The 13,693-nt window shown below is 52.4% G+C and overlaps 1 protein-coding gene across 2 annotated transcripts; it reads right to left on the reverse strand.

Annotated features, from left to right (window-relative positions):
* Positions 1–542: 542 nt before the first annotated feature.
* Positions 543–8,566, reverse strand: MRPL23 (mitochondrial ribosomal protein L23). Of its 2 annotated transcripts, none has more exons than XM_084771846.1 (5): positions 8,413–8,566; positions 6,125–6,247; positions 5,037–5,119; positions 4,038–4,111; positions 543–777 (listed from the first exon to the last, which is right to left on the reverse strand). In XM_084771846.1, exons 1-5 carry the CDS (start codon positions 8,427–8,429, stop codon positions 634–636), a joined length of 441 nt encoding a protein of 146 aa, XP_084627972.1. In that variant the 5' UTR covers positions 8,430–8,566; the 3' UTR covers positions 543–633. The 2 variants fall into 2 exon arrangements, with proteins under 2 accessions (XP_084627972.1, XP_084627973.1); XM_084771847.1 differs by lacking the exon at positions 8,413–8,566 and adding an exon at positions 6,368–6,514.
* Between the last annotated feature and the right edge of the window lie 5,127 nt (positions 8,567–13,693).

Raw genomic sequence — 13,693 nt, forward strand, 5'->3', positions numbered from 1 at the left:
CTTTATCTGCCAATCAACCCTGCTGGCCCTTTGCTCCTTGTAATCTCTGTGAACCTCCGTCCCCATAGCCATACTGGCTCCAAGGGGCTCTTTCATGTCTCATCACCCATAGCCTCTGGTCATGGTGGCCTGGTTATCTCGCTGCAATGACAGACCCCTGGAGCCTGCAGATCTGCCTCTGATCTCCCTCATGCCCTTCAAACATCCTTCCTGCTCACCATCCCTCTCTGGTCCTTCCTGCCATTGTATGCACCAAAACCTGTCTGGACAGGCCATTCTCTCCCAGCCTGTCCCTCACAACCCCCCTCCCCCCAATGAGGACTGCAATCTGGGGCTGTTTCCTGGGGTTCAGGCTTGTCTACCAGTGGGCCTCTGCTGTGTCACCTCCCTGAGCTGTCCCATCAGGTACAAATGTCCACACTGCTGTCTCTGTGCCCCCAAATGCTGACCCACCTCAGACTCTACCCACTGCCAAGGCTCTCCTACACCACATGTGTCAGTCCCAGAGCTCTATCCACTACAGAAGGCAACGTGTCCACCAGTTTTTTTCTCCACAAAGAATTTTTATTTGGGCCTGTCAGAGAACCACTGTGCTCACTCTAGGTCTGTGGCCCAGTGCCCTGCTGTCATAGGTCATAGGCTAAACCAGGAAGGGACACCAGGGCGCCGTGGGTCGCTGCTCTGCCTCTGCTGTTGGAGCTCCTCTTCCAGAGGGTCTGCAGGAGTGGACTCTTTCTCTGGAAAAAGATCTGGGAAGGTGAAAGTCTGCCCGTGGGCCTGGGGAGAGAAACAGGGGCTCAGTTAAAGGCCCAAGGATTGCCTTCCTACCACACCCAGAGCCTCACGCCTGGTAGCTAGCAATGCTGGGCCCTGGATGATAAACAACAGGATGATGAGCTGCCTGGGTCTCTAGGCAGGGTTCCTGCTGGGAAAACAAACACCTTGCAGGCCAGCCCTCCACCCTTTATCTATCAGCAACAGGCTATTACTAGGACAATAGCCCTTTTCAAGGACATTATCTCTTTACAAGGGTCTGCACCAGGCCCGGGGCTCGTTAAAATCAGACCAGCAAAGGCCCATTTACCAGGCGGCAGCCAGTGGAACTGGGGGCAGGAACTGGGAGCAGAAAAACAGGACGTAAATGACGTCTGGTGCCATGCTAAAACTTTTTCCATCCAAAATATCTAAAGGCCTTCAGCCACATTAAAGGCCGCCCTCCTCCAGGCTCCGAACTTGGCAAATAAAACGCACACAACGTACACAGAAACCTACATACGCAGCAGTCTATAAATCAAGCTTGGCTTTGCAAATTAACTGCTTTTACGTCTTTCACTAGAAAAGTTCAGAGTGTGTCAGCATGGCCACGTCCCAGCCTGGGGCCCCAAGCACGCGGACCAGCACCAGTGAAGGCCCTAGGAGGGGGAAGGAAGCCAGCTCTGCAAGGCTCTAAGCATGTACAGGGCTGGGAGGCTCACTTGCCGCCTCTACCAACATCTCCAAGACCAGAGGTGAAAGAGGAAGGGGCACAGAAGAGCCCATCTTGAGGCAGAGACCCCTCCTGCTGTTACCTCGTGTCTCTTAAGTGAACAGCTAGAGAATTCTGAATCTGGGATGGATCTCAGTAAGTTCAGTCAGAGCTGTGCACTCGGCCTCAAAGACTCTAGCCTTGGGGCTGGGCGTGTAGCTTAGTAGGGTAGCGTGCATGAGGACTAGGTTTGATCTCCGGCAGCACAGAAATCTGGTGTTGTTCATGTCTATAATTTCAGCACTGGGGAGGTGGAGGCAAGAGGATCAGAAACTCAGTCATCCTTGGCTACATAAGGAGTTCAGGGATAGTCTGGGCTACAGAAGACCATGTTTCAAAACTAAAACGGAGAGGCACCAGCTACAAAGCAGAGCTGACTGCTGGCTTTGATGGCAGATGAAACCCAAAATGACAGCTTAAGGTCCAGCCTATGCAGTGGAGGGAGGGATGATGGTGGTGGGAAAGGGCAGACGCAACCCCTAAGGGACCCGCATCACCATCTATGGGTACCAGCATGACTTCTTTGAGGGATATCTCTAGAGATAATTACTTCATACTTTTCAAAAAATGTAGCCACCCACTCTCCAGGGAGGGAGAGCCGGTTTTGAGGGGCCCAAGGCAGGAAGAAAAAAAAAAAAAAGGCCAGGGGGAAAAGTGGAGGAGCCAGTCTCTGACGCCAGTAATCCCAGGGCCCCCGAAGGCCATTGTTGGGCTGCACTGTGCCTGCCCGCAGCATTTATTCTGGAGTCTAGGGCTCATGGCCTGTGAGCACCACTCAGTCAAACACCGTTCTGTGTAAACATGGTCAATGCTCTTTTTTGTTATGTGGGGTCTGAGAGCTTGCTAAGGCTCCCTCCCCACCGACCGAAAAGATGTTTATCAGGTTGTCAGGAGAAAAATGTGGACGCCCACCACGTGGGACCCGCCTTTCCCCTTCTACACTCACAATGAACTGCCTCTCTCACTCTTTGGTTACCCCTTCCTGAGCCTCACAATGCAGTTACCAGAAGCCCCCCTACCCCCCAAAGGACGTGGTAGAAGACAAAAGACAGTCTTTGCAGATACAGCCAGGGAGTCCCAAACACTGCCCATTTTCTAGGCTGGAGCTGGGAAGGGGGTTGCGTTACAAATTTTAATTCTGGTCGAGAAGCCTTGCCCAGTGGGGACACGATGGGCCCCCATTTATCACGATTTCACAGAGGAAGGTAGACGTGCCTGGTGGCAGCTGCAGATGCCAGATCTAAGAACCACCGAGTCCAGCTTTCATGAGCGTGGTGGGGCTGAGGGGAGGGCGGGGGGTGGTGGGGGTGGTGTAGGGGCTCAGATGTCTCAAAAGCCACTTGTAACCATAGCTGGCTCTGAAGTGACTTGTGGCAAATGCCAGCATATGGATGTGGCCCTGCAGCCCAAGACAGAGACAGATGGGTGACAAGAGGCACACACACACATACATACACACAAGCCTTCAGAGGGCCCAGGCCTTCTTTTCGCACCTGCAATGGCTGATTTTATGCACAGCAAATATTAGGGTCTGTTTAAAACAACTGTGGCTCTTTTTTTCTGCCAAGCTGCCCCCCTCACAGGGTCCTTGAATAAACAGCCATCCAGCCCCTGCGGGTGGGAGGAGCCCATTCTCAATAGCATGACTGCCATCTAGTGGCCAGCTGTGACGGCTTGGGCTCCCTGGAGGGCTGTTTACACTGAAACTGGAGAAATTGAAGGAAGCCCCCCTGTGGGGTTCAAGCAGTTGGGGGGCTAGTTCATGGACCATGCCTAGTGGAGTCTTCCCTGCAAGATTCCCAGAGGTCAAAGGGGTTTCTGTCCGGAGACTGAGACCAAAGGGGACTGAGTAATTTAAAATTTGGTTTCAGTGGGTCCAGGACAGAGGGAAAAGAGAGCAGGCTTGAAAACATGGCTCTTTCCCGGCCAAGTCTGTATCCACGGACCCTAGACAAGGATGAGGTGAAACGACTTTGGTGCCTGAACTCAGAGAAATCATTGTCATGATTAGACTAACAGAGCTAGGCAGGGATCACGTGCCCCAGAGATCTCAGCGTCTTCACTGTATTGGGTTCTAAGGAGAGCATACAGCTCTGCGCCAGGCCAAGGGTCTGTCCCAGGCGAGGTCCTCACAGAGCTTTGCACATCCACCCTCTGATGTCTGTTTTCACCAAACAGCATGGGCCTTTAACACAAAATAAAGAATGGAGCTGGTCGTGGTGGTGCACGCCTTTAATCGCAGCACTTGGGAGGCAGAGGCAGGCGGATTAAGGCCAGCCTGGTCTACAAAGCAAGTCCAGGACAGCCAAGGCTACACAGAGAAACCCTGTCTCGGGGTGGGGTGGGGGGAGGGGGGAGGAATGGACTGACTGAGCTCTGCTGAGGTGCACTATGACCTGGGCTCCTCCCTCTCCAGGTCTCCAGGTCTGGGCCGGAAAGGTGGAATGCATTGCACAAACAGCCCCAGGCCCCAGAGGTGACAATGAGCACAAACAGGACTGTTCCTACTCACCAACTGCACGTACGCCACTTTGTAGTCTGGCTTCTTGATTCTTACATTCTTATGGTCCCTCCTCCTGTTGGAGCCTGTGAGGGGACAGCAGACCCTACCTTAATGCCTGGCCCCTCATCAGCCCCACAGTCTAGGAACCCACTTTCTAGCAAGGCACAGTGTGTGTGTGTGTGTGTGTGTGTGTGTGCGCGCGCGCATGCGCACGTGTGTTTGTGTGTATTGGTGGGGACGTTCGAAAGGTGGACGGAGCAACATGAGGGGTCTCAGGCAGACCACCCACTAGAGAGCAGTTTCTCTGTATACGTAAAAACAGTCTTTGAGCCAGGCAGTGGTAGCGCATGCCTTTAATCCCAGCACTTGGGAGGCAGAGGTAGGCAGATCTCTAAGTCTGAGGTCAGTCTGGTGTGCAGAGTGAGTTCCAGGACAGCCAGGGATACACCAGAGAAACCCTGTCTCTGAAAACCAAAATAAAAGTCTTTCAAAATAGAAATGATAACAAAAAAAAATTTTTAAGGATAAAAGGGGGCTGGAGAGATGGCTCAGTGGTTAAGAGCACTGGCTGCTCTTCCAGAGGTCCTGAGTTCAATTCCCGGCATCCACATGGCAGCTCATAACTGTCTGTTACTCCTGTCCAGGGGCTCTGACACTCTCACACAGACATGCATGCAGTCAAAACACCAATGTATATTAAATAAATAAACTAATAAATTGATTTAAATTTAAAAAAAAGAATAAAAGGGACTTCTTTGCTCTCTGGTGACATGTAGACTCGTGGTTCAAAGGAGCAGAGGACATTTCAGGTACACCGATAAAAGTGACGGGGACCATTAAGGAGCTACAAGGAAAGGGGCTAGGAGCAGACTTCCACTGAGGGGTCCATGTGACTCTGGCTAGTTACCCAAGCTCCTCATGCCTGTTTCCCCTCATGGAGAGTGTGGAAACAACACGGTGTAGGCAACGGGCTCTCTCTGGAGGCAAGCCAACCAGCAAGGGACTCACCATGCTGCACGCGGGTACGCACGGCAGCCACGGGAACACTGTAAATTTGCTCAAGGTAGTTCCGGAGGTCCACTCTGGTCATCCTGGATGAGACAGAAAGAAAACAACTCTTGGCTAAGCCTAGATGAAAAAGATAGAGAGGCCGATAACCTGCTCAGGAATAAGGGTGAAAGTCCAGGAGCAGCTGTGGCCAGCCAGGTGGGGCTGGGCCCCAGGGCCGTCCTCTCCGGGCAACAGGGACATTAGGACGTGACAGTATGGTTCCATTAGAATGCTTTACTTAGTCCTCTGTACCTGGGTCCTTGATTATCACCCGGAGCCAGCGAGGCTTCACCCCGACAAAATGAAGGATAACAGGCCAGTACCCAGACTGAGCTCCTAACTGTGACTAAGACTTGCTACTGTGACATGAGACACTTGCTGATAGAGAAGGGCTTCTAGGACTTGGTGGATAATGCCATGCTGGCTTTCAGCACAGCCCAGGCCACTATGAGGTCCTGTGTATGTTTGTAAGGCTGAAGAGACCCTATCACAGCTTCCACAAGGATCTGCCCCTGCCCCTGCCCCTGCCCCTGCCCCTGCCGCCCCAGCTGAGCTGGTCCCTGAGGCGTTTAGGCTTTTAGGACTTAGAGCAGCACCAGAAGTTGGGGTTGTGCCGCACCTTCCTAAAAAAAAAAAAGAGTGGCACACTGAGCTGAGCGGAATAAGCGAAGGAACTCAGGGCTAACTTTGTAGAAGCTCTGCAAATCTCAGCATGCTCCAACCCAGCCTCGGGGGACTCCTTTCCTGGGAAAAGGATGGAGGCAAGAATTCAACAAATCTCAGGCTTTTTGTTAAGCTTTCCCCAGGTGGAGGGCGAGCCAGGAAACCAGCCAAGAGCACGCTTGCTCCCTGGCCGCCTGAAGCTCGGCAAACACCAGGCCCCTCCACCATCCGCTGAGCAAGCAAAGGGGCCCCAGGTCTTTCCACCACAGGAAAAGCCTGCCCCCCCTGCCACCCCCCTCTCCGGGAGCTGAGCTAAAAAACAGGACAGGACCCACATACCGGAGGCCACTCCCAGCCCCTGAATTCCTCTGGGGCTTACTTACTCCATGGGGATCCGGAATTGCACAGTATCTTCAGGCTGGGCAGTACCAGGCCGTACTAGCTGAATGAAGAAGTTGGTTCGAAACACACGGAGCTGGGGGCCACCCAGCTGGTAGAGGGGGTACCTAGTCAAGAGAAATGAGAGGATTAAGGTTACACATACAGAGAGAGAGAGAGAGAGAGAGAGAGAGAGAGAGACAGATGCACACACACGCGGGGTGCTGCAGGCTCAGGTGTTCACTCACCCCAGGAAGGGCAAGGCAGGCTAGGGCAGTTATACACAGGACCTGTACCAGGGCACGGACATTACCGGGCCTGTCCCTACTACATGGTTTCATCAGTGTGAGGGCAAGCAGCTTCCTAGTCCTTAGTCTCCCTTCTGGGGTGCCAGGGCTACCGACACTACAGCTTGCCTAGGGAAAGGGCAAAAGGGCAGCTAAACCAACCAACCAACCAACCAAAACAAAACAAAGCCAGGAGCTGAGGCTCATGGTGTGGCACGGTAGTGGAATAAAGATCCCAGTGCGTGCAACTGTAGGAGGACAAGGAAGCGGCAGGCACCTGGCCCTATGATAGACTGGGTTCCACGCTGATCTAGCTTCGGGGGAAATTTCTACTCCAAGTCCACGTCCAGGGAGCACCACACTGGGAGCACCAGGCTGACCGCACTAGGGGAGTTTCAGGGCCGAGAAGCAGGTATCTAGGTTTCAGATGACCCTGAAGGCAGCATGGAAGGAGCCTTGTAGGCAGGCCCCATAGTCGAATGTTTGCCAAACTCAATGGCTCAAAAGCCCACCTGGTGGTCAAATCCATACACTGTTGGCAGACCAACGGCCTAGAGATTGCTGCCAATGCCCTGGCAGGGCCTCTGCTCTGTGCCTACAGGAACAGGCAGCCAGAAGAACAGGGAGAGACCTTGAAAGAAGGGCGGGTTCTGAAGGAGGATACGGAGCCTTGATTTACTACAAAGTCAGGGTCAACTGTGATACCCAAGGAGGCTTCTTCAGATTACCAGTAGGGCCCAACCGTGGCACAGTATGAGGGCAAATTTGGTTAGACCTCCCTTAACAGTGGAAAAGGGGAGCAGTATGCATACCCTTCTTAGTTTCTGGATATCTTCAGGATCAGGACCCGAGAGACCACAGTGAAGTCATGTGGACTATTTGCAGACTTCTGTTCTCCCTAGATCTGCCCTTGTCCACAAAGTCTCCCCACAGACTGCCAGGCACATCCCAAGCCTGGTGACTCCCCTCGGGAAAACTTGCAGCCTCCTCTTGGTCCCAGGACCCTCCCGCTCTCTCGGTCTTGCTGCTCTTGAGGCCTGGCCTTTCAGGGCTCTCCTAATTCCTTTCTACTATTTCATCCCCTCCCTTTTTTGTTTTGTTTGTTTGGGTTTTTTTGTTTTTTGAGACAAGAGTTTTTCTGTGTGACAGCCCTGGCTGTCCTGGACTCACTTTGCAGACCAGGCTGGCCTCGGACAAGCAGTGATTTGCCTGCCTCTGCTTCCCAAATGCTGGGATTAAAGATGTGCGCCACCAAGCCTGTCCTACTTTTTTTTTTCCCCCCACGAGCACCCTAAACAGCACATATCTCAAGTGGAACTCTAGGGCCTAGGCTCCTCTCTTCACTCCCTGGGCACCAGCGGCGCAGGTCTCATCCCTGATCTCACCCACTTATCACCCCATTCACACACGGGTCCCACCAGCTCCCTGCAAAGCCAGGAGGTAAACACATTAATCTGAACAGGCGGGCCCTGCCTCATGCTGCCCTGGTTCTGAGGTTCCTGGTCCCTCTCATCCAATCTGCAGAAAGAAATCAAACGGGAGCCCACTAGGCAACTCCTACAGTCCTCTTCCCAGATGTGTGTAGGGTCCCCCAAATCTCGTCTTCATGAGAACCCCCCAAAACCTCATTATTGTTGAACCTGGGGCCACCCATCCAGTGGGTCACGTGTTCACTGGACACGTGTTTCCTGCTTAGCCTGTGGGATAGCAGTCCTGCAGGCCACGTGGAGACCTGTGAATGCAGCGACTTTTGGGGGCTTGGGCTGGGGGTGCTGTAGGCACAGGCCAATCCCGGCCCAGCTCTGGCTGTCTGCCAAAAACGGGCCGGAGCCGCTGGCTGTGATTGACAGCCAAGACACCGCGCCGCGGTGGGCCTGCCGCGTGGACCCCTGCGGGAATCCCGCCATGTGCGGGCGACTCGGGCTTCCGGTCCCCTGAATCGCGGGTCCCGCACCCACCCGACCTGGGCTGTGTAGCCCGCACGGCCGAGGGACAACGTTACTCACAACACATTCCGCGCCATAGCAGTCGCACCTCTCGGGCAGGAAGGAGCGACGCACGCCCCGCACAGCGCCCGCGCTGGCACAGCGCCCCCTCGCTTCCGGAGGCCGCGATACCCTCTCCCTGCACCGCAGGGCCCCCCGCCCCCCCCCGCCCCCCCGCACGTTCGGTGTCCCGCAAACCTCCACCCCACCCCCACCCTGAACCCGCAAAGCCCCGCCCCCACCCTTGCACCGCAAGCTGCCTGAGCACCGCCCCCGGCACAGTGCACCGTGTCTCTCAGCCTCCCACACATTCCACAGCCCCGCCCCTCACCCAGATCCGCAAAAAGCCCGCGTACACACTGTATTCGGTTTCCTCACCCCAACCCGTACACTGCACAGAATCCTGCATACCACTCAATGTACAGTGTACCTCCCTGCTCCTTAACCCACATGCTCCCCCACACACCCGGCCACCACACTTTGCCTTGAGCAGACCCACACTTCCGTACTACTGGTTGGTGGATTCGACAAAGAGCATCTACAGCCCTGCTTCCCACACCCCAATATTGCATGACCCCACCAAACATTATCATACCATGTACCCCCAAATCTACTCTGTGAATCTCCTCTGTTCCCCTGCTGTAGGTGGCCTAGCAGTAGTGCCTTTGTTCCCACTCCCCTTTTTTTCACTGGACCAGTCCACCCCATGAGGCTTGCCAAGGCCTGGCTGTGTCCAGCCTCCACCCTGTACCCCACAGCCTAGCCACATAACCATCCACACTGCCTTCCTCTTTGCTCAGCCAGCTCTTTGTCCCCTTTCCCCCATAAGCACACCAAGCGGTCACACCCATCCCCCCATTCCACGTAGGACCCCAGCCCTCCTCAACAATTCAGTCACAGCCTAGCCAACAATCCCTTGGGCAGCAGAGATGGGAAGGGTGGGGTGGGCTGGACCTCCTGTCTGAGGTCTAAGGCCCCTCTCCCTACCCAGACGCGGTTGTTTTCCCTTCCAGGCTAGACTCCCAGGACCCCCTCCTTTCTCCTGCCCTCCCTTTCTTGGCTGCCCAGCCACATTTGCAGCCCAGCAGCCCTGCACACTCCCTGTCCCAGGAGCCCCTGGCCACACCTCCTTCAAGAGGCCACTAGCCTCCCAATGCCTTTCTGTCCACAGGTCCTCTGCCCTGCAGTCCAGGGACCCCCTAGCCTGGCCCTTACTAAGGGACCTTTGTCTATAGCTCTGGTCCCTGACTTAGTGATAGTATGGCGGCTCTCTCTTGCCGGCTAGCCTCAATCTCCCCATAGGTTCTCTATGCTGTTTTCCAGCTCCCTCAGGCCCTGTAGTTTTCTGACTGTACCCCATGGCTTCATAGCTGTCTTTTGGGGCTTGGGGAAGGAGACATGGGTGGTGGTATCAGGCCCAGTATAAGAGGCTATAGTGGTGACTCTAGGAGACGCCTCTGGAGTGCCTGCTTGCCCGTTTAATGATGCAAGTGACCACTGGGGTCACTTATGATGAAGGACTTGAAGGTGAGTAGTGGACACAGGTCCCTATTGGTGTCCAAGCCTCCTTTGTCACGATACATATTGAATGGCCCAGCAGCAGATGGTCTTAACCTAGTCTGAGCTCCTGGGCCCCTCTCTCTACCTCCCAGGTCAAACTTCCAGGGTTTCCCCCCACTTCTGCTCCCTTCTCTCATTGCCCAGCCTGACTGGCAAGCCACAGCCCTGTATACTACCCATCCCACACCTCTTCCAAGAGGCGACTAGCTAAGAGAGTGGACAGGAGGACCAGAAAAGTCCAGGGTTCACCTTTCCTTGTTAAGCATTCTTGATAGCCATATGTTAAGCGGCCAGACTGGTGGCCGGTTGAGTTCAAAGCTGCCCATGCCTACTAGGAAAGAGATGAGGTAGACCATGAGGATCTGGGAGCCTGAATTTAAAATTCGTTAGGCTTGAAAGCAAGCACCTATAACCCAAACTGAGCTATCTTGCTGGCCTGATCTAAAATGAGTTGCTTCTGAGACACGCCCTGGGAAGAAAGCATTCAAGTACAAGGCAACCTTATATGTAACATATGGTGCCAAGTGGGGAGAGGCCAGGGCCCTGGGAGCTGGAATCCTCATGGCTTGGAAAAGAAAGGGAGAAAGAAGGCCTGGTGGGGGGTGGAGTGGGGTGATGAACAGCTGGTCTTGGGGCACACTATACAAGGGAGCATTCTTGCCACTTCAACTGCCTACCCTAAACCTGTTCCACAAATCCCGTCTGGTTAGAAGTTTCTCATTGGTTGTCAGGTGACTCTGGGACTGCAAAGATGGACAGTGTCGGAGAGGGACTAATGGCCAAGGATACCCCTGATCTTCCCAACACCAACATGAGGAGTTCCACTCTCGCTCATGTATAGTGGCCATGGCCTCTGAGCAAGCCACATCTCCAACACCGGAAAAACCATGAGTGAGTGGTAGACACGGCTGCAATCTCAGCACTTGGGAAGTAGGGGCCAGAGGATTAGAAGGCTGAGGCCACCCTAAGCTACATGGTGAGCTGGAAGCCAGCCTGAGCTAAAAGAAACCCTGCCACATGCATATACAGGCACACCCCTTATTCAGTTTGTCATTAGCTCTTACGCCCCCTTCAGACCCTCATTCCTTGCCGTTTTGTTTTGTTTTGTTTTGTTTGTGAGACAGGGTTTCTCTGTTTAACAGAGGCCTGGCTGTCCTGAAACTCACTCTGTAGACCAGACTGGCCTCACACTCAGAGAGCTGCCTGCTTCTGCCACCCCACATGGCTCCTTCCTTGCCCTGTTTGATGCGTCATGTAAAAGAACTTGGGTGTGGGCTGGGTGTGGTGGTACAGGCCTTTAATTCCAGCTCTTGGGAGGCAGAGGCAGGCAGATCGGCTGCTGTGGGTTCAAGGCCAGCCTGGTCTACAAAGAGAGTCTGAGGACAGCCAAGGCTACACAGAGAAACCCTATCTTGTGTGTGTGTGTGTGGGGGGGGTGACTTGGGTATGGACTCTGATGTCTGTCCTTTCACAGTGCCCTTCTGCTGAGATTCATCCCTCAGGTTGTTATACCGTCAGTGAGTACTTGCCTGTGCTCTCCAGCCTCTGCCAACTTGTCTTTCTCCTTCTCCTCCTCTCCCTCCTCCTCCTCCCCTCTCTCTCTTTCTCTCTCTCTCTCTCTTTCTCTCTCCCTCTTTCTCTCTCTCTCTCTTTCTCTCTCCCTCCTTCTCTCTCTCTCTCTCTCTCTCTCTCTCTCTCTCTCTCTCTCTCTCACACACACACACACACACACAATATTTTTTGAGACAGAATCTCATGCCCTTTATCTCACTATATAGATAATCTTTAATTCTTAATCCTGCTGTCCCCGCCTTGTGAGTGTTAGTTCACAAGAGTGTAGTACCACGCTGGTTTAATCAGTGCTGGGCATCGAACATGCTAGGCATGCTAAGCAAACATTCTAGCAACCGAGCTGCATCTCTAGTCCTTCTTTTGGCTTGTTGGTTTATTTGTTTTTGAGACAGGATCTACCTATCCCTGGATCAATGGCCTTTCCTAGTAGAGTGCATCAAATTAAAATCATGCCAGATGCCATCACATCTGGCTCTCTGGGCTTTTTGAGGTAGTATATCACTTGATCGGGCTCAAACTCTCTAAACCCCTTCCACCCTGCTTCCACGGTGCTGAGATTACAGGTGTGTGCAGGCACACTAGGCTGACCCTTAATGGCCTTTTCATTTCAGCCTGCCCTTTGGAGCCTAGTGCTTGTGGGTCCCCACTTCACATCTCTCCAGCAGCATATCCTGTGCACCAACTTTTTCCATGTGCCTCTTCCATGTATCTTGCTGTTCAGATCTTGCATTTGAGATGTTTGCTTGCTTTCTTTTTTTTTTTTTTTTTTTTTTTTTTTTTTTTTTTTTTTTGCTTTGCTTTTCTGAGACAGGGTTTCTCTATGTAGCCCTGGTTATGCTAGAGTTCACTTTGTAGATCAGGCTGGCCTTGCATTTAAAGATCTTCCTGCCTCTGCTTCCCTAGTGCTGGGAAGTGACATCTCTGCCTAATAGAGGTTTGCTTTCTAATCTTTGATTTTTGAGAGTTCTCTAGAGATCCTGGATCAGACCTAATGAATCTGATGCTATGTAGAGATTCTCTCTCTTGGTCCCCAGTTTGTCTCCTCCACCTCCCTGTAATTACTATTTGAAAAACCAAATTAATAGTAATAATAATAATTATGAATTTCAATTTGTCAATTTGATCTAGAGAATATGCATTTAGTGTGTGCCTAATAAACCTCCTAATGACCCCAAACCACAAAGATTTTTCTATTTTGTTCTGTGTTCCTACTATTCCTTTTTTAATAGATTTATATGCTGAATGGAGTATGAACTCTGTTATTATTCTTTTATTCTCTTTTTTCCTTTTTGGTATCTGGGTATTCAATTGTTCTAGCCAAGTTTCTCAAAGAGGCAGTTTCGCACTCAGTTGCCTTTGTACCTGGAGTCAAAACTTGGTGATAGCTCAGTGGGTAAAGGCATTTGCTATGCTAGCTGACTACCTGAATTGGATTCCCAGAACCCGCACAGAGAAAGCCAACTCCCAAGGATTGGCCTCTGACCTCCACATAAGCACTGTGGCACGTATATCCGCCACACAAAATAAATAAGTACATGCCATAAAAATGTTTTTCCCAAAAGTCCCATGGTGCTCATCTCTGGGTCATCTTGTTCCTTTGATCTATTTTGGCGTTTTATACCCGTGCCACCCTGTTTAGAGTTTTAGTTCTCAGAATGTGGGCTCTTTGATTTTATTGTTCTTGTTCAAGGATGTTTGGGCTGTTTGGGGCCATTTGCTAGATTCTGTCCACAAAAACATCCCCAGTGATGAAGTTTATAGGGGATCTGGTGTGCAAGAGCATTGTAAGGAAACCCCGGTGCCACTGTAAAGTATGCATGTATTCAAAAGTTGGGCCAACGGGAAGTTTTTAAGAGCAGAAAAGGGGAGGCATTTACGTAAGCTCCCTGGGAACAAAGTTCATCGGTCAGTCTTGAAGAGCTAGGGGCGGCTTTGGCGCCAGCTCCTTGGTGGAGGTACCTCCTCAGGGATATGTGTTATGTCCAGAATGTCTTGTCGACATTGCTAAAGGCTTAAAGAATGTTAAAGATAAACTTTGTTTAAGAAATCTGTGCATACGTGCAGAGCCAGAGGGGGTGTGGGATGAGAAGGAATCTCTGGTGGACCTTCAGAATGTGCCTGAGAAAGTAGTTATCTCAGCCGGGCAGGCAGGCTGTCTTTTATTGCTTCC

Source organism: Acomys minous, assembly GCF_964271855.1.
Source record: "Acomys minous genome assembly, chromosome: 2".
Classification (NCBI taxonomy): Eukaryota; Metazoa; Chordata; class Mammalia; order Rodentia; family Muridae; genus Acomys; species Acomys minous.

Excerpts from the sequence above, each read along its gene's own strand:
- MRPL23 (XM_084771846.1), bottom strand. Across the intron at positions 5,120-6,124 it reads CAATTCCGGATCCCCATGGA|GATGACCAGAGTGGACCTCC; the intron begins GTAAGTAAGCCC and ends TGTCTCATCCAG. Across the intron at positions 4,112-5,036 it reads GCGTACCCGCGTGCAGCATG|GCTCCAACAGGAGGAGGGAC; the intron begins GTGAGTCCCTTG and ends GTCCCCTCACAG.